Source organism: Convolutriloba macropyga, chromosome 7 (assembly GCF_964194025.1).
Source record: "Convolutriloba macropyga chromosome 7, txConMacr16.3, whole genome shotgun sequence".
Lineage (NCBI taxonomy): Eukaryota > Metazoa > Xenacoelomorpha > Acoela > Convolutidae > Convolutriloba > Convolutriloba macropyga.
In genome coordinates this window covers 29,290,887-29,311,523 of record NC_134474.1, presented here as the reverse complement: position 1 = coordinate 29,311,523, position 20,637 = coordinate 29,290,887, and the positions used below count along the sequence as shown (strand labels likewise).

The following is a 20,637-nucleotide window of genomic DNA, read 5'->3' as shown; positions in this document are numbered from 1 at the left end:
AGGGCGGTAGTTGGCACCGTGAACGTCGATGACGAAGTCACCGCGAAGCTCGCAGGAAATTCGCCATCTCAGGAGCTAGAATTCGCTGAGTATAAACTAATGGCTTTTCGGGCTGCCATTTTCAAAAATATGTCAAAGAAAACAGGATATTACGTATGAAGTTGTAGTTATGAAGAGTGCTAAATGAGTGGAATACAGAACTAGCTCAGGTGCTTGATAGCAACATAAAAAATGAATATACAGTTTTTGAACAAAATCAATTTTCTGTCGCTCATAATGGAAACACATATGGGCTGCTTATTAAAACTTTAATTGCTTGGAATATGGGATTGGGGATCTGTTTAAATTTTGCATGCATGAACCAAATAGGAGAAATGCTGAATAAAGGGCCAGTAATTCAAAATTCTTTCTCTATGCGGTTCTTATTGATAAAGAATAGAAGCAATGTTCTGACTTCAATGATCTTGATTGGCTAAACTTAAAGCATATAGCGAAGTAGCCCTAAAAGAGGACTCTGAGAAATTCAAAGTCAGAATTGGCGGACACCAGGAGCACCAAATAAGGATTGAACGTTGCCCTTTGTCCAGCAAATCTCGACAGAAGAGGAAAATAGCCCAATAGAATCTTCTAGTTAAACTCTTTTCCCTCTGTGTAAAGTAGCGACAGTAGAAGTGAAGTTAATGCCGCCTTGCAAAAGAAAATCCTAGGAACCAGTGAGTAGCCAATAAGAGCGGAAACCTTGCCAGAGCGGAGCTTGCTCTTTGGAACCTGAATTCTATATATGAACCTTGATTGTCTAAAATAGTGCCTGAAATCCATATCAATTCTCGGATCTCTATATCCCGTTTCATAGATGCTTGCTTGAACGTCTCAAGCTTTGAACAGTATCTCTACGTTGAGTAGTAGCATACTTGAAAATCTCAAGCTTTTAAATTTGTTCAGAACTTACTTACCTTTGTTAGCATGCTATTTAGGATAACCCAAAGTGTTAATGCAAAATCTTCGTTCATGAAAATTTGTTTTGAACAATTTCGGAATTGTCGTTTGCAAGTTTTGAATTGTTTTGCATCGCAACTTCACAGAGAGCGTTTCAGAAAATTAAAAAATTGTTATTTCGATTGAGAAAAGCTTTCAACTGTTGTTCAATTTTTTCTTGTAGATAGGTAGATAAGTATGGACAAGTTCAATCAGAATTACCAACACTGCAAATTCATGCAGAGTTGGTAATAGTTGTACGACACAGGAGTGTTAAAACGTTCTCTGAAGATTTTCATTTGACATTTGGACACGTGCATTTCTTTGTTTCCTGTTAAACTTTTTGAAATGATTGACTTAGCCTCATGCTTCATGTTATTGCTGTGCAAGTATAACGAATGACCCATTGTCGCCCAAGCTTGTTTAATATATCGTCACAATAAACTGATTTCAATCTAAGTTGAATGAATTTTAATTATCAATAAGCGTTATTAAACTGTTCTGTATAATATCATTTTCCCCCACAAATTTAGCGGGACTAGAGCCAATGAAACACCCCATTTACAGAATTTTTGTTTAAAGGGGGGGGGGGGGGTTAGCCTACTACCCTTATACTCAAGAAGTATTATTATTCACTGCCCCTTTATAAAGTTGAGGCATTTGGCCTGGCCAGGACGGATAAATCCCATATAATGGATAAGACCCATATTTTTCAACCAGATATCTTTTAACTCGAGTTAACAGATATCTGATCGAAAAAATATGGGTCTTATCCATAATAGCCCCCGGCATAGTGCTCATATAACGTATAACCCCAATTGTGGTTAACATACCATATTGGAGGCTACAATCTTATGGGGGGAGGGGGTCTATAATTGGAAAAAATATTACCTGGTGATTACATATTAGCCAAATGCTGCAAAATATGTGCGACAATGTGTCTCTGCGAGAGATTTTTCTTTTCGCCAATCAAGGCAGCCGAGACGCCTGGGTCAGCATTGGTGTTGAGTCGGAGCATTCTAGGTTATAATCATTTTGGATATTTTTTGTTTCTGCCACCCCCCTCCCCCCGTGGGAACAGAATAGATCCCAAAACTTTTACATAGTCATTCACTATGTAATGGGACGTGCTCTGTTACAGGAGATGTATACTGGGACTGCAATGTTCTTTGCATAGACACCACTTTTGTAAGACACCCGAAGACGAAGTAAAAGGGTATAAAAATTTACTCCAGTTTTCGAATGTTGGTTTGGAATGTTTCCATTCTAATCTAACAGGCAAGACCTAAGATCTACAGCGACTTGCAGCTAGTTATAAAAAGAGAGGGATCTATTCCGTTTTGTCTCCTGGTGCTTTTCATTACTCACATTGCAATTTTTCTCACCCCACATCGGGTCTATTCGCTTTCGGCCCCCAGCTTAGTGGGCAAATAAACTTTTACGCCCCCCAGGTGCACATGATATTTTTTGGATCTATTCTGTTTCGCCCCCTCCCCCTCCCCTCCCCCCCCCCCCCCCCCCAGTGTTTTCTATGACCCCCAGTTACAAAAAAAATTATATGTTGTTATATAGCACGTTACTACGTAAGAAAATAGGGGTCTTTCCCATTATAGCCCCCCACGAAAATATAGCCGCCCATTATGGTATTTTTACCATGATTGGGGGGGGGGGCTATAGGTTATCTGACCACTAAGCTGGGGGGGGGGGGGCTAAAATGGGTAAGACCCAAAAATAGCACATGTACCTGGAGATCATAAAAGATTTATGCTCACTAAGCTGGGAGTGGGGGTCAAAACAGAAAACAGATCATTATTTTGCTTAGTTACGTGCTATATAACAATCCGTAATTTGTAAGTGAGTGGCATAAAAACTCTAGGGGGATCAGTAAATAAGGTCTCGTCTCCTTTAACACGGGCAAAAGGATTCATTAAGTTGAATTTTAAATTGATTTTTGGAGTCTTTCCCATTATTACCCACCAACTTAAAGGTCAGATAACCGATAGCTCCTCAATTATGGTAAATATACCATAATGGGGGGCTATAATGGGAAAGACCCGATTATTGAACTGAAAAATGCAAAATATGCAAAAAATAGGGGTCTTTCCCATTATAGCACCCCACAGCTTAGTGGTCAGATAACCTATAGCCCCCCAATCATGGTAAGTAAACCATAATGGGTGGGCTATAATTTCATGGGGGGCTGTAATTGGAAAGACCCGAAAATAGTTGGTATAAAAAGCACACTTCTTTAAGAAAATACAGGGAAAATTTAGATTAGCTAAACATATTTTGGATCTTTTTCCGTTTGTGCCCCCCTCCAGTACCTTATGCGCCCCTTGTTACAGAGTCATTAGAAAGTCAATCATTATGTAAAAATGTTGCACGTGCGTCTGGGATGTGCAATTAATATGCTCCCAGTAAGCTGGGGGGCAAACGGAAAAGATCCCATATTTTACATGGTTGAAATACGAAAAAAAAATTAGTTCCGATTCCCGGAAGTGATTTTTTATTACATTTCATGAGAATTTTATCTAGACCGGAGAAAATTGAGGTCATCGGTGGGGGCAGTGGTTGTTAGAGTCGGATTACATTAGAAGGGAGAACTTACCTTACGATACGGTGCAACGACTCCTGCACTTCTCACTTGGACTCCAGATATTCTTGCCAAAACTTAAATTTCAGACATTTCTCGACAGGAAATTTAATATGACCAATACTACAGGAAATTCCCAGTCAAAAAACTTCTTTCACAAAAAATTCCTTAAATTTCTGACCGGAGAAGTACACATTAGTAAAAATATGATAGGAATCGTTATTTTTTTAATTTATTTTTTGGTTGGAAACTTGCGTATACCCACTTAAGACAGAAAATTGGGAAACAGAAATAAAAGACCACTATTCGATTTTACCCGGCGGCATTTTTTGCTGAAATTAAAATCGATCTTTTATTTATGCCTGGTCACATTTAGAAGGTTTGGTTGATGCTGCAACTTTTATGATAAGATCGAGAACAATGGTGAGGAACAAAATCATTCACAACCCAAGTTATCTAATGGAGCTGCTGCCACAGTTAAAGCAGAACTTCTCATTTCCTCTCGGGGTGCCTCCTTTTTTCTGTGTTTTTGCTCCCATCGGTCCCGGCTTTCCTGGGACATCTTTTGCGTTGTTCAGATATCCTGCTTCTCCGGGTCCCTGCCCTTTCTCTGAAATTGTCTTCATCTCTCGCAGCTTTTCTGGGACAGAGTTTAGGGTCCTAGCTTCACTGGTTCACTGCCTTTTTCGTTGCTATCGTGGCATCAAAAGCGCTCAATTAGTTCATTTCAAGAGTTCTTTGCTCGGACTCTTAGGAATCTCGCTAAGTCCCGATTTTTCTTTAAAAAATCTCGTTCAAATTCATTTTTCCTGTTGAGAATCTTGTAAGGCTAAAAACTTTCTGCTGTGATTCTTTTTTGACTAAATTTCTCACTAGTATTCCAAATTTTCTCACTTTTCCTAGTTGGAAGAGTAAGAATTTGCATACACCTACAGAGGCCTATATTTCTTGATATGTTTCTCCATATTATTCTTGACAAGGTTTCTTCTATTTTGCCAACTCCAAAGAACTTTGGCACGATTTTCATGAAATGTATTACTGGGGAAACCTGATTCAGGGGTCAATAAGATCATGAGAGCGCCAAGACTAATTTAGATTTAAAATCAAAATTAGTTCTGAGGCCAGTTTTTACCGGCACATCAAAAAAGTTCGTCACACAGGCTCATTATCTAAGTTTTTTAAAACTTCAACAAAAAATTTTAATGTCCTTTATGTTCATCCAAAACCATCAAATCTTCCCTCACTTTTTAAAAAAAGTATTGGAGAATTCCTTATCCAAATCTATCCAATTTTTCTCTAAATGTATCTGGTTGTTTTCTGTTTCCTGTTGAGGCATGCTAGAGGATCTGATAGCTCACGAATTGGACGCTCTGCAGTTGCTGATGCCGCAGAAGCTTTTCAATGTAAATGTCCTACCCCTGCGTTCTGAACTCGCAGCTCAGCAGTAGTTGTCGAAGGAAAACTCTAAAAAATACCTTGAGTTTGGGATTCCATGCTCAACGTGCCTCCTTCACTATCTGAAGTGCTCTTTCAGCTAGTCCACTGGCTCTTGGATGGCAGACAGGTGACTCATTGTTCTAATTTTGTGTCATTCGCAACACATTTTTAGATGACCTTGCTCAAATTAAGGACCATTATCAGAAACTAAAGTCTTAGGTATAACGAAGCATGCAACGATTTTACTGAGATAATTTGTTACTGTTACTGTTGTTCCTTTTTGCAAGGGGAAAACTTCAATCCAATCTGAACCCGCGCCAACAAAAATTAAGATTTTGTCTGGATATTTAAGACAAACACAGTCCTTATAGAGCCCTTTCCAAACATTTACTTTTTGACCCGAAGATACTCTTTTTCCCAGCTCAGGTCTATTCATTTGACAAGACCTAAGTGTACTTTACAAATGTTGAAATATTTTTGTATTACCAGGCCACCACGCTTTTAATCCGATTGATGCTCAAAATGCAATTTTCCCACGGTGTGCCTGATTTAATTCTGCAAAAACCAATTAACAGAGTTAAAGTTTTTTTTGAATTAAGGAAACAATATTTCTGATAATGATCCCTTTGTAAATGGTCAGTGCATTTTTCTGTCGTTCAAATCCTTTTGGTTTTTTTCAGCATGCCAGTTTTGATTCATTTAATTATGTTTTGGAATAGTTTGTTTGTTTTGAGTTCCCTTCTGACTTCTGCGTGGTTCAGCAAATTGCTGTGAGGAACAAATGTCAATGATTGCAAAGCGCACACCGTTGCCGTCAGGTTCGTCTGCGTCAAAAATCAATTTGCCCAGTCTATGTATCAGCGTGGATAATCTGCTCTCTAGGTGCGTCCTTCAACTGATAGTCAAAGCCCATCAAAAGCTATGGCTTATCTTATGATTGTAGCTGATACCTTTTCAGGATCTCCTCCTCGGATGCAAGAGACATTAGAGTGTTGAATCGTCTGCCAAATGAAAGTGCGTCAATTCTGTGACCACAATGACAACTGCCAGTGCTTCATGCTCCATGTCTGAGTACACTGGAGACATTTTTTGAGACACTTTTTTGTGGAATGTTCTTCCTGCGGAAGAAGACCGCCTATACCAGAGGCATCACAAGTAACAGTGTTTTCTTTCTACAAACTGCAGGGCTGTATAAGTGGGCAGGCACAAAGTTAGATTTTTATGTCTTCGAAAGCCTTTTCTAGCATTTTACCTCATGAGAGAGAATTTGCTGTTTATCATGTCTTTCAGAGGTAGTTTTTTTTTCGCAAATTTGGGAAAGTTTTCCCATTTAAATTTTGGAAGTGCTTGGTTTTGATGCTCTTCCCTCAATAGAAAGTGAGGATCCAAAAAACTATTAGTGTTGACATGTTTGGAGTTAAATTTTCTATCCTTCATGGTTTATTTCTTTTCAATCGGTCGTATTTTGACTGCGAGGATGCTCCAGGGCAGATCTAAAGTCGAAGAGTTTGTGCTGAAAGATTACAACGATCTTATTTACTTTGACCGTTGATTTTATGCAAATTAGGAAGATTGCTGTTCAATTGCTGTTCAACCCGCGAGATAGTTGTCACTTCTTCAAAAATTTCCTAAAAGCTGCTGGTTATTAAAAATTGCCTCTGCCTCTTGGTTGAATTATTCAATGTTATATTAGGCGTCTGAGAGGTTAATTATGCCATATTATGAGGCCAAATGTAGACTAGAAGCCCTGTTCCATGTCTGGCATTGGGTAGTCGTCATCCATGTCTTTGCCCTTCATATAAACATTCAACTCATTGCAAAGTTTTCTATTCTTAGTTCTCTACTCTTCTTTCCTTTCAACAAAACTTGTGTTGCATTAGTGACTTCTCTTGGCTACAAGTGTCCAAAGATATTTTGTGCTAGCTTCTCTGCGACCTCGTCTTCAATATGTAGAAGTATTTACCTGGCTTTGCAAAAAACTGACTGTGATCCTGTTATCGACTTTGTATGATATTTGCAAGGCTTTGCCGGCAAGTTTGCAGTTGAGATGTTTTTTGCATTTTGTACTGATGGAAGATCTGTTCCCAGTAGTCCAAAATTTTCATCAGATTTGACAATTGCTAGTTGTTTTTGTACATACTTGTGTCCACTCACCTCAGCGCACATATAAGTGAACCTCGAAGTGTTAACTGGTGACCACCATTAGCTTCAAGATGTCTTACCTTACAATCTAACTGAGGTTTACCGAGCTCAAACGTTTTTTCTACATGATACCAACGTGCCATCTAGAGTGGTTTCTACCTGGATTTTTATTTTGGAGTTATGTATTGAGGTACATTCAAATTGTTTTCTGTGCAAAACATTCTTATCTCTGATCCTTGAGATGCTCGTACTGATGAACTGCCTTTCCTCTTCCCAAAACTTGTTCTGTTTTTATACCTACCTAAGCTTGATTGGGAGTTACCTCATTTTGAATAGTGTCTCATCTCCTCACTGGATAAACAATCTTGTTCATAATTAGACAAGGCTTATAAGAGCATGTTCTACCGCAACATCCAGTGAACATAATGCTACTTCTGTTAATTGTGTATTTGGAATTCAGTTTTCGATAGGTCTTTTTGAACCTGTAGCCAACTTTTTCTTTTACTATGAAAAGCTTTCTAATTGAGAAAGAGCTTGCGAAAGCCAGTGCTTGAATACTGAGCACTAAGATCGCGGTCCATTCGGGAGACTTTGTTGGTTTTGATTGGAAACCGTCTAGTTGTCTATGTTTTGCTTCAGTGTGCCTCAATTATGAGATGAATTATATTTTTAGTAAACAACTCGGGATTCGTAACTGTTTTGACCTTTTGAAGTCACAGTAGCGTGCTTATTCTCTGAGACGTGCTATTTGATTCCCTGAGACGTGGTAGTGGTCACACATCTTCCTCTGCACAAAATCCACACAGTATATTAATTACTCTGCATTCTGTAGATGCAGAACTTGTCGGTCGGTTATTGGTCTGGACACCGTTGTCGTGCTCTCTAATTCGGGTCGAAAAATGCCATCAGTTTATTTATATATCAGTTTATATATATATATATATATATATATATATATATATATATATATATATATATATATACGGAAACAATCTCGACAAAACGCAGTGAAAGTTTAGTATATCTACAGATGTTCTACTTGACAGACATGCAAAAACATGTTAGTTCCGTGTCTCGTACGCGGTTAGTTAGTTTCATTACATTGCATGAAAATAATATTTGTACCTTGTACAATCAACATCATCAGTTGGAGGTCAGCTGTTCAGATTTTGATAGGTTTGAGAATTTACATAATGACATCTGTTTTATACGTCAATGAGATAGCCATAGCAACAAAGTTGAAGTGAAGTTGAGTTTTCTGGACCTGTTTTTATCATCACATCAATAGTATTCATTGGTTAAAATCTTTTTTTGAAACTTTAACAACACAAACTCCTAAGGCTGTTGATGATCATGAAAACTATCAGCTTCAGGTTTGTTTTTCATGCTTAGAGATGGCCAAGGAATACACTTTATGATACTGAACTGGATGGGGGTAGTTAGGGCGGTTGGGGGGGGGGGCAATTATGGGAATGACGCATTTTATCCTATTAGTAGTGTTTGTTATTGTTGTCCATACTCCAATCAGGACACGCTTAAATTTCTTGAAACTTTACTTCGCCACGTTTAAAACCAATTTGATGAGTGAACACCGATTTCCTATGTTTTGAATTTCTACGTTCACCGGGAAATTCAGGGCACAGAAATTTTTGTGCCTACAAAACCAATTCAGATAAATGTTAATTATATCCTGATTTTGGAGAATAAAGTGAAAAAAGATAGAAATAAAAAAACCAGCAGTGCTTTTAGCATTAAAGTTGGCGATAAAAATCAAAAACCATCTTTTTTGATATTAAAAAAATCTGAGAACTTTTAGTAGGTAGTTCAAATTTTAGGTTTTTGTGGTGTTTATAGCAGTTTTTGAGCTTCGATGAAGTGAATAGTTGCATTTTAATGATGGTGCGGTTCTATTCTATGAAAAAGTCGGTGTTATACGTGAATATAGAAAAAAAGTAGATGACTTCCATATTCGTGGATTTTAACCAATAATATTTAATGAAGTACGTCTCTTACATCACCGAAAACGAAACTCATTTTCTCAATTTGAGTTGATTTCCTTAAGATGGAATGCAAAAAGCAAACTAATAGAACAGTCGTAAAATTTTTAAGTGTATCTTACGTGACTCTGCTTGAAGGCACTGAAAATTTCTCGGGTTTATCGAGAGCCACGAAGCAATTGGAGATAATACATAATAATGTCGAAGTGACTTATGCAGAGTCACATAGCTTTCAAGAAAAACAAAACGTGCACATATTAAAATGACGAAAGTCCATGTAAGCCAACTTTCTGGCTAATTACTAGGAACTTGTGGCGTTTTAATTTCTAGAACTGCAGATTTTGGGCATTTTAAAATGTGAGCATGAGTGTTTCAAAAGGTAATATGATTTTTTTGAGAAGAAGAGAATCAATAGATAAAAAACTTTATGCATGGAATATGTTGAGACGTAAGAGCGTCTTTTGCATCGTCGTACGAAGTGCGATTACGAAAGCACCTTTTTAAAACTCCTAAACCATTTAAGCAGATTTTATTGTTTTTCTTGAAGTGAGATTTGACATGCCAGTTAACAATTATAAAAAATAAGCAAAAGTATAAAACAAATCACAGGATATTCAACTTGAGCTCTCTTAGTCTTATCACTTCGTTGCGTTTGACGCCAAAATTAATGTTGAACCAAATTAGGCGCAACATCTGCTAGTATCAAATTAAACCTTTATTGCAAATGAAACATAAAATACTATCGTTGATTTTTTTGAAGGCCAATTCTTCTGTCCAGTGTTGGTTTGATCCCTCAAATTTTGTGCAGAGAGATATTTTTTTCCTATAACTCATCTGGGTCTATTACTTTCGTATGCTTGCGCTTGACTAATTTATGATTTCTTTTTACTTGATAGCATCTGCTCAGGGTCCAAGAGCAAACTCGTGAATCAAACACTTTAAATCTGTTACCAATCCAATATTTTAACTGAAGTGGTTGTCGATATCAAACGTTTTTATAAATCAAAAAATTTGAATTGTATTGGGGCGCTGTCTTTTTACGACTCGAAGAGGAGTATTGGAAAAGTCCTTTTTTTAATCAATTTTAATGGAGTGAATTTTGAAGCAGGAAATGAAACGCGTGAAAAAAGATTGGAGTGATTTTGGCGCTGAACAAAAGTGAAGAGCGGAGCGAAAAGAGAGTGGTTTTTGTTCATACCGTTCTTTTTGAGAGAGCGAGAACTTGATGTGTGAAAAAATTTTCTCTCAGCGAGCGAAATTCTTTTGTTCACGTGCAGCTTTTAAAAGCAGTTTTTTTTTGCAACTTATGATGATTAAGAGGTTTGATTATGATATTTTATTAATTGTAGGCTTGTTTTGATAGAAATTGAAGTTTTAAATTAGTTAATTTGAGTTTAATGCTAATTTGGAGGTTTTTGATCAGTTTCGCTGATTTTAGACGAAATTTAACGATTTTTTGCCTCTTTTTTGTTTTACTGCTTTAAGAGGGATTTGAAAAGAAGACTATTACTTAAGGAATATATAAATACTAATTGACTAAAGTTTTGTTGGTATAAAACCTTTTTTTTCTAAGGAAAAATGACAGAAAAATTGAAAAATTTCAAACCATTTTTCTTAGTTTTTTGCAGTTTTTCTTTTTTTTAAATCTGAGACAAATTTCTTACCTGTTACGACTTGCCCATTTTTTCTCGAGTTTTTCGTTGCTCTAATTGCAAAGGAACGTTATTTGGCTTTATGTTTCCTTGCACTATTAAAAGAAAACTATTATTAAGTTTCTCTAGTTTTATTGTGCAATTTGTTTTTGAATGCCGTTTCCATTCTTCCTTAATTTTTATGGCATTTGTGGAATTTAAGGCTACAAAATAGTTGTGCTAATTGTTTATTCATAATTATGGACAATTTTCTCCTTCGAGTCGTTTCCGGAATTCTTCCGGGTATGTTCATTTTAAGATCTGTTCACACATTTTCATGATTTTCAAGTCAAATTGGAGTAGTGATTTTGGTCACGCCGAAACAGGAAGTGGAGCGAAAAAGCGAGTGGTTTTGCGGCGTGAAATTTTTTTGCTCTAAATGTATAGTAGAGGGAGAAAACGGTGTTTGAACAAAAATTCGCTTTCTCCGTAGTGGTTTTTTGTTCACATCCGGCAATTTCACTTTGATTTTTACTGTTTTTTCGATTTTTTGGATCGGATTTTTTTCTAAATGGTTTTCCCAATCCATTCATGGTCCGTTCTAGGTCTAGTTTTCTGTTTAGTCAATGAAAATTCTCTGAATTGTACGTCAGGACTTGTCCTGCTATGTTTTTTTCTTAATGAGTTTAAAAAAAGTTGAGGGCCAAATTGTTGAGGATCAACATTCACTAAATTTGAGGTCATGTTTTCAATTGAATTGGTTTTGAGTAAAAGGTGTCTAATAGCGCGCCTCACTTCATCTGCGTGATCTCTTTTTCTGTTTGTGACCATCAAGAACAATGATTTTAGACTTCAAAGTTAATAAAGTCTAAATTCAAAACGATAACTACTCAGTCTTTTTTGCATAAAATATCAATTTTGTGATCTACAATATCGTACAAAAATCTAAAACATAGCACAAAGTCTTTTAAAAATTCCAACTGCTATTTTACAATACCTGACAACTCTCATATTGTTTCATTAATGTTGTGATTTTCTATACTGCTTTACTTAGTTAGACAGCCAATGCCTCCAGTTCTCCGCAAGTTTGTCTCAACAGACACCACAGAGCTCGAAAAACTTTTAATATTTGATTTTTTTAACTCGAAGATTTGATGTTTCTTCTTTTCCGTTTACTAGAAATTTCAATTAAACATCTGAACAAAACTCAAACTTGATCGTTCATGTTTTTTATCGCTCCGTAGTCGCGTTTTCCACGAGTTCTCAGAAAACTTGCTACGTATATGGATTTCATTTACTATACCACTGTTTCCTTTAGTTCAGCTTTGGCCCATGAAAAAAGCCCTGAAAGAGACAACGAAGATTTTGCTCATAAGTTTTTGATAAAAAGCGAATTAGGTTGACTTCATTCAGATTAAAAATGCTTATTTCGAAATTCCCATTTTGTAGTTTATAACAAGTATCCTATCATTTGGATGACCATCTAGTTGCTTTGAATTTCAATTAGAATCAAAAATAAAATCGATCTTTTATCTTGAACAGCTATAGTGATATTCAAATTGTACATAATTTTGAATTAGCCAAAATCTAGTGATTGAAGATATTGCTTTTTTTTACTATACGTGCCTTAAATATATGGGTTATAGGAAATAAAAGGATTCGTTGTAACACAGCAATAAAGTTTGAATGAATATTTCTTTTTCAATTGTCTATGCTATCTTTGGCAGTTTTCAGGAAAAGAAGATATTAAGATACAAGATACTTGAGTCACACTTTTAAACACGATGAATTATTGGCAAAATCTTATGTTACGTATTTACTGTTTAAAAATTAGACTCTTGCAAATTCCTTCTATCAAATTTTGCAGCAATTTTTTTTTAAAGCTGTTGGTCCCTTCTTATCATGATTTTACCCCACAAAAACCTGATTTTCTCGCGTGTTCCGGAACTATTTTTTATAAAAAGATTTACATACGGATTCAGATCTGCCAGGTCTTGGCCAAGACTTGGATTTAGACTGCCAAGTGTAAAAAAAAGAACTGGTCGTAGCTCTGAATCAGTAATGAATTGGGACATGCAATAAGACTTGCACAGTACTGAAATTGACCTGACATTAGGTCCGGGGAGTTATTTTGACTGTTAATAAATGGCAGATAGGTCGGGGTGGTATGCTAGTTGGAGTCATCACTGATAGCTTGAATTTATCGAATGTATGGTATGTTCTGATGTTTTAAACAGTACCAGGGGTGCCTTGCAGCTCTGGTCCTCCCGGACGGTGCGGTGCCAACTCACACTGTGTCTCAGGTTACTGTCTTTGCCGGCAGGGGTTTGAGTCCCGAAGTGGGAGGCAGGATGACTGCATTGATATCAATGAGTGCAGCGCAATTAGCGACTGTGATTCTCAGTATAATGTTAGTTAAATTTTTGCATCGCATTTTTCGAAATCATATATTAGGTAATATAGTCCATATGCCTTTTTGATTTTTTTTCACTCAGAAAGCCGCTAGTTGCTACACTGCTGCTGATGTGATCAACATTTTGAGCACCGGGACTCAACGCAAAGTCAACCTCAATATTGGACAATTTTAAAAACAAGCTCAATGTCAGATCTGATTCTGAAATACGATCCGAATCTTTTTGTGCTCGTGTTGGCGAAGACTTGCTAGGGCAAGTCCAAATCAACGAAGTGTTGAAAGTCTAAATACTATTTAAAAAGTGTTATTTCTGTAGTGAATCAAGATTTTCTCACGCGTTAAATATCTTAAACAGATCATGGAGAAATTTACCATCATTCGAATTGTTATCAAGAGAACAACATTTTGTTCAACTTCTAGGGGATAGAATGGCCGCTATCTTGTAATTCAAATTATGTACTTGTTCCACTTCTTAAAATTGGATGATTGCGCAACTTTCTTCTGTAATTCATAGAAAAGAGTTGACATTGCAGCGGACGTTAAACGTGGAAAGTGGTTTATTAGAGAGGACATTGCAGAATTCTATTTTAAATCCGTATTTATTTCACATTCATTCCCTCTCTAATTCCATCGTTGATTTCTAACCTTAAAAATAAACTTCGGTAATATCTCTTGGAATTCTATCGGAACGCTCTTTTTACTCAACGGTGCTCCTGTCGATCGCGGAAGTTTCTACATTAAATAATAACCGTAATAAAACAACCAGAATTGTTCAATTGAGTTATCAATAAGAGTATGGTTAGAGCATTTTACCTCCCCCAACAATATTTCTATTCTTTTGCCGAGTCCATAGCATAGGTCAAATGTTAAACTTCAGTTGTGACGTATCACTAATTAACATATCAAATGTGACGTATCAAATATGAATAGCAACGAATAGCAACTTCAAACACGAATAGCAACTTTAAATATGAATAAAACAGGTATTTTACACTGCAACTACAGACTACTTCCGGTATACTTATCAGGTAATGTTGTTATGACTTCAAAAATTCACTTGATAGCTTTCTCAATTCACATTGAAGGTCTTTCAATTATGTAAAACAAGAATAAAAGTGATATGGGACAACTGATGCTGCTAAATATTAGATCTCTCAATTATTTTATGTTGACTATCTTTTTGTCTATTTTATAACATGCCCCGTGCGCCAAATGTGTATCATTTGAATTTTGTAGAATAGAAAAATAGTTCCAAATTAGGACTAAATTAATTGTTGCAAATACTCAAATGCTTATTGCATTTGAGCAAAAAAAAAATTAGCCTGAGTCAAGCGCTATCTCATTGACTAACGGAATCAGTTACAACAAGGTTAACTCAATAACATATATGGACAAATTATTTTTTATGTAATCTAGGATTGTCTCTTAGGTTCTGTTTTACTGACTCAAGGATCTTGATGAGTTCCTGCGCCGTTGATTGTTCTCCACAAGTAGTTGATCCGAGATCAAGCAGATTGTCCAATTTGATAAACCGAGCAAATTATATAACATGAAGTGAATTAGAAATGCGTTTTGAAGAATTTAGTAACATCTATCTAGCAGAAAAGGCTCGGTTGGTTGAAGCAACACAAAAAAAATTGCTGTTTTTAATGAAGTACCAATTTAATGCCCATCGGTAAGGAGAAACACATATGTGCAATTCATTTAGAAGTGATTCACTGGAAATATGGCTGTGTGTGGTTTTGATTAAATTTTGTGGGGATGAAAAAATTAGGAAGCAATGCTGAAGAGAGGGCGTATTTCAAAGCTCATGCTCAATGCGGTTCGTATTACCAAAAAATAGCGAAATTCTGACTTCTTTGCTTTTGATTGGCTTAACACAAAATCTATGGAAAGTTAGTAGAAAAGGAGGACTCTGAATTATTTATGAACAAAATTTGCGGACTTTGGGAGCATCAGCAACTCATTGGAAACTGCCCTCTCTCCAGCAAGAAGAAAGGAACTCAATGCAATCTTCTAGTTGTGAAGTTGTCCCCTTGCAGACGAGAAGCACAGGAACTTGAGAGGAGCCAAAAAGAGCAGGAGGCCTAGCAGAAGGGCTGGCTCTCGAGAACGTTTTTGAGTGACAAATTTTAGGCTTAAAAATAATTTTCAAATTGGTTGAAGTTAATTGAAGTAAGAGATCCATATACCCCTATCGGAAACAAAGCTCGATATGACATAAAATCTTTTCTATACTTATTATGCGCCAGAACAAAAGCTAGCATTAGTCAGCTCCAACTTTACTTGAGTACACCCAGCCAATCAAACCAGACTAGACAAGCAGTGTAAACGAATCACTGGAATAAATCTATGCACAAAGTACGAGTTGCCAATTAATACTCGTATTTTATAAAAAATAACCGTTCGTTCACTTTATGGTGAAACCGAGGGAACATATAGGGGGAATGTTTCTCACACAATTTTCGCCTTTTTCCTCAACTTTAAGCCGTGCACTCCTTGACTCTAGAAATTTCTGGAAAAAACAAAGGTTACTAGGAATATATTTCGAAACAAATATTTGTGTTGTGAGATTCTTGTAGGCCTAATGTTCATCTTGTAGAAGTTTGACAGAAATTATTCTCGTACGATTTGGAGCCTTGTTCGATCTTACAAGATCTAACCTCTTAGAGTTGTCCCGTACGGCTACTCTAAGAGGTCATTCGCCAACTTCATTCAATGTAGGTCGAATGCACAAATTACCCTGGAGCATACATATGTGACTGTAAAGAAGGCTTCACGCGTGACAACTCAGTGTGGCCTAGACTGAAGCATTGCATTGACATTGACGAATGTAGTCTCAAAAACCCGCCTAGATGTTGGGGTCCAGGGCATAAGTGCACGAACACTGTGGGTTCCTTTATTTGCCAATGTTCAAACACTCTGGACAAAGTCAACGAGTTCGACTATATCTCTACCGAAGGTTTGTTCTCTTTTACTTAATGATGACACCAAGTTTAAAGTGTGAGACGCCTCGACAATGAAATGCAGATAAAAATATGATGAACTGATGAAACTGATGATATAATTACCTGACTCGGGCTCAAAGCTTCCGACGTAATTTTCACGCATCAAAGCTCCATGATCTGATATTGGGTTGCACCTAAATTATGAGGCTTAAATGAGTAAAAGACGCTTCAAATCTCTTCATTTTAAAATTCAAATTAATAATTTCTCAAGTTTTCATTCTGATTATAAATATTTTGGTCTTAAAATTTGTTTTGTTTTTTTATTTGAAATGGCTCACTAAATATTAAAACACAATCAGTCTTAGTAAAATAGTTTTTTTCTTCTTACAAGGAGTATTTCTTTACAAAGAGCGTTATATAGATGCATGAACAATTTTCTCGTCATATTTGTTCCGACCCCTATTGAGGGGGGGATGAGGAACTATATACTCAACTGTTTTCTTTTGTTCAGACAATTTTGACCGATCGATATGTTCATCGTACAGAGTTAGGAGTGGTATCAATAAAAAGCTTGTCAAGCGTAGAATTTGAAATTAAAAAGAAATTTTTAAATTTTCGTTTTATAGAGCGGGTTTAAATTTTTGGTATAAATTTTTGTGAATATTAGACCGACTTGGTTTATTTTTCACATATTCCGGAATTTTTGCTTAAATTATCGTCAATTTGGCTAATATGTGTAACATATAAAAACAATTGTACTGTTGATTATTTTGGTCTAAATATTTTGGTCTTAAAATTTGTTTTGTTTTATTATTTGAAATGGCTCACTAAATATTAAAACACAATCATTCTTAGTAAAATAGTTTTTTTCTTCTTACAAGGAGTATTTCTTTACAAAGAGCGTTATATAGATGCATGAACAATTTTCTCGTCATATTTGTTCCGACCCCTATTGAGGGGGGATGAGGAACTATATACTCAACTGTTTTCTTTTGTTCAGACAATTTTGACCGATCGATATGCTCATCGTACAGAGTTATGAGCGGTATCAATAAAAAGCTTGTCAAGCGTAGAATTTGAAATTAAAAAGAAATTTTTAAGTTTTCGTTTTATAGAGCGGGTTTAAATTTTTGGAATAAATTTTTGTGAATATTAGACCGACTTGGTTTATTTTTCACATATTCCGGAATTTTTGCTTAAATTATCGTCAATTTGGCTAATATGTGTAACATATAAAAACAATTGTACTGTTGATTTTGGTTTTAAAGAGAAAAAAGTGTTGTTGACTATGTTGATTTAATTTTTTTGGCTAAAATTTTTGGCTGAAAGTTTCAAAATTCAGCATTTTTCACCAAAAATTGCCCAAAATAAGCTCCTTTAGTTCACTTTGATTAAATTTGCCGGAAGTACACACCCATAAACAACTTACACATTCTTTGTAAACTACACGAAGAGCTAGATTTACACCACTTCCATTGAGAGTATTCTGGAATTAAAATTTTGCCGTTTTTTGCGAACTTTGCTCTATGATTATCGAAAATGCAGCATTTTTTTTTGATCTTTTAGCTAACAAATTATGTAGATCTATAACATTTGAAAGAATTGCGTGTTCATAATGGACGCACTGCAAAAGCACGGCTGGTTTTGATCCAATCTTGGACTGTTACAACCCAAAAACAATTCAGATTAAAATCAGTCGGAGTTTTTGTAAAAGAAACCGATTTTTTTTAATTAAGGAAAGAAAAATTCTTAAAACTCAGTGTTGATAGGTCCAATTGTCTTCATCATAATCAGTTTCAAATTATTGTATCTAGTTTCTTTGCTCGAAAGAGTTTGGTCGATTTGACTTTTAAAAATGTTTGATTTTTAAGCAAACAATGGATTAAAGAACTTTGCTACCCTTTTTCAATTAAATTGGCTATTTGGTAGCTTAGTGTCAGCAAAGAAAGACTTCCATTTTTTTCCACTGATTTAAAAATAATCTCTTTTGCGCGTTAAGTTATGGTTCTTTGGCTTTGACACTACTAGAGTTTACATTTTTTTTTTATTTTCAGACATTGGCCCATTTTTCACAGCTTTTCTCGTTTTCTCACATTATCGAATTATTAAAAGATCACATATTTCTTTAATGCCCTTCAAAATAGGGCACCAGTTAACATATAAAAATATTTAAGGGCAAGGATTATGGTTTTAACGGCTTCAACACCCGTTTAAATTAATTGAATTTTTTTTCATTTGTCTTTAACAGTCATTTTTACTATGCTCTTCAGTCATATAAAATTTGCTGAATTTTTGGCAAGTTTCAATGGTTTTCATTGGTGATAAAATGAACTTATATTCTGGTTTGAGTTGATGGCTTTCAGGACTTTGAAAACAATCGTTTTCAAAAACAAAACAAAATATTTTTTCAATTGTTGTTTTTTTTTCTAGTCTCGTACATTACAGGGCACATTTGACACTATTGCCGTCAAAAGAACATGCCAGTTAACAGAATCCAAGGTTTTTAAAGATGTCGTTATGTTTTTAATGGCTTCGGTACAGGTTTTTCGCAAAAAATAAACTGATTTTTGATTTTTGTCTAAATTTGACATTCTTTTTGTAGAGTTAAGACGTATTCTGAATAATTAAAGGTCTCAAGCACTTTTTTTGAATGAATAAACAAACCTATTTTTTTTCATTTTGTAGCTAATGGCTTTCATGATATTGAAATTAATTGTTTTCCAAAAATACAAAAGAGATACTTAATTTTGCCCTTTTTTCCTTTTTTTTTGTCTACTTTTTATCTATTCTCATTAAAGAAAGCGCGCACACTAGGTTGTTGACGTTCAAAGAAGGTTCTGTGGAAACTATTTGGACGGGCAAAATATGCATTTGACAGCGTTTTCTCGCAAGTTTTCATCGAATTTTTGTTGGTTGCCTCTCTTTGTTGTTCTTTTTGTAACTGCATAAAAAATTTAATGAAGACAGGCCTTATTGCCCTACTTTAGAGGCGTATCTGATTATAATCATTTCGGATGTTTTCAATTTATATCTAATGGTTTTCATTACTTTGAAACTAATTGTTTTTATAAAACTAAGCCATTTTTTTTAACTTTGCTATTTTTTTGTTCTTTTTTGTCTAATTATTAACGAGTGTAATTAGGGAGTGGTCTCATATCTTTTCTTTTAAAGTACAGTTTGTTTTGTCTAGTTTCAGTTTTATCTAACGCTATTTTGACCTTTCAAATAAGTTTTTTTTAAATGGACAAAGTTTTGGATGTTATTAATTTTTGTTGTTATTGTTATTTGATTTTGTTGTTTGTCTTGACTTGCAGCTTGCTGTCTTAATAGATCTCATCAATCTAAAGCAGTATTTTTAAATCCACTGAGTTATCTGCTTTGGTGGCAATCTTTTTGTTCATACACATTTGTTTTGAAAAATACTTAAGTTTTTGGGGGTTTTCTATCTGTTCTTCTTTTGGTAGACATTCATACCAAAAATGAAGATGAGCGGGGTCGGAACTTTATGTGCGAGCGCACATTAATGAGTCTCCTTGTTTTTCATAATTTTGAATTGCTATAGCTTTATTCATTTATGTGGTATCAATTTAAAGAACTTTATTTAGTTGAACATATGCGTCAGTTTGATTCATATCAAGAAAAAATCACATTTCGCTTGAGATCATGTTTAAGACTTAAAATCTGGTCGTATAATTGCTCTGCAATGATAATCACGCTGATGGGTAGCAGACCAAAAGTATATATGTCAAGAACAAATATCTCCCCGGCCAGCTCATTGGATGAGACACGGGTTGAATTTCACCAATTTTTTTCCAAGCATCTGACCCAATTTCAGTGACTCGTGGATTTTGGGAATGCAAGCCTACCTGTCCCTCGTACCCGCAAATAACTTCAACTCCCTTCTACAGTGTGGAGACAGTTGACCGCCACACAAGAGAACCTGTCACCATGTACATACTTGACATCCTACATTCTACAAGAGTCTCTAAGAGTGAGCTACAGAGAGTCAGGTCAACATGTCCCATGGTCAACTTTCAGTTCCAAGCGTGCTTCTTTAATTTCTCGAGGAATTAAACTGTTTCCTCTCTAAGGAGCTTAACTTTTATGAGTCAACGTTTCACGACCATATATAAATATCGAGTCTTTTTCCACTCCTTTAAGTGACATTAAAAACTTCAAAGAGATTTCATACCTTGTCACAAATCATCATTCCGTAGAAGACAAGGATGAGTTTCCTTCTGCAAAAACATTAACCAATTTAATCATGTAAATTAAATAAATTCAATTTGAACAAATCCTTGATCAAATGAAGAAATACCTACTTTTTTATCGTCTGGTGAACGCATAAAAGTCTGGACATAAGTGTTTATGAACACAAGATGAATGCACAAAAACTATTGAACTTACGAAAGTCTGCACATGGACACTTTCTGTCTGGGTTCTTCTGGAAATATTGACTTCTAGTCTGGCACCAAAACCTGGAAATTATGTATGTAATATG

The 20,637-nt window shown here is 35.5% G+C and overlaps 1 protein-coding gene across 2 annotated transcripts in view; it reads left to right on the top strand.

Moving 5' to 3' along the window:
- The first annotated feature begins 1,268 nt into the window (after positions 1-1,268).
- Positions 1,269-20,637, top strand: part of LOC142342190 (uncharacterized) — a 42,352-nt gene continuing 22,983 nt past the window's right edge. For both annotated transcript variants that reach the window (XM_075393419.1, XM_075393417.1), the window contains exons 1-5: positions 1,269-1,364; positions 1,928-1,998; positions 13,013-13,185; positions 15,913-16,150; positions 19,972-20,203. In XM_075393419.1, the coding sequence (XP_075249534.1) occupies positions 1,324-1,364; positions 1,928-1,998; positions 13,013-13,185; positions 15,913-16,150; positions 19,972-20,203 (755 nt within the window). In that variant the 5' untranslated portion in view covers positions 1,269-1,323. The remainder of the gene's footprint in view (positions 1,365-1,927; positions 1,999-13,012; positions 13,186-15,912; positions 16,151-19,971; positions 20,204-20,637) is intronic.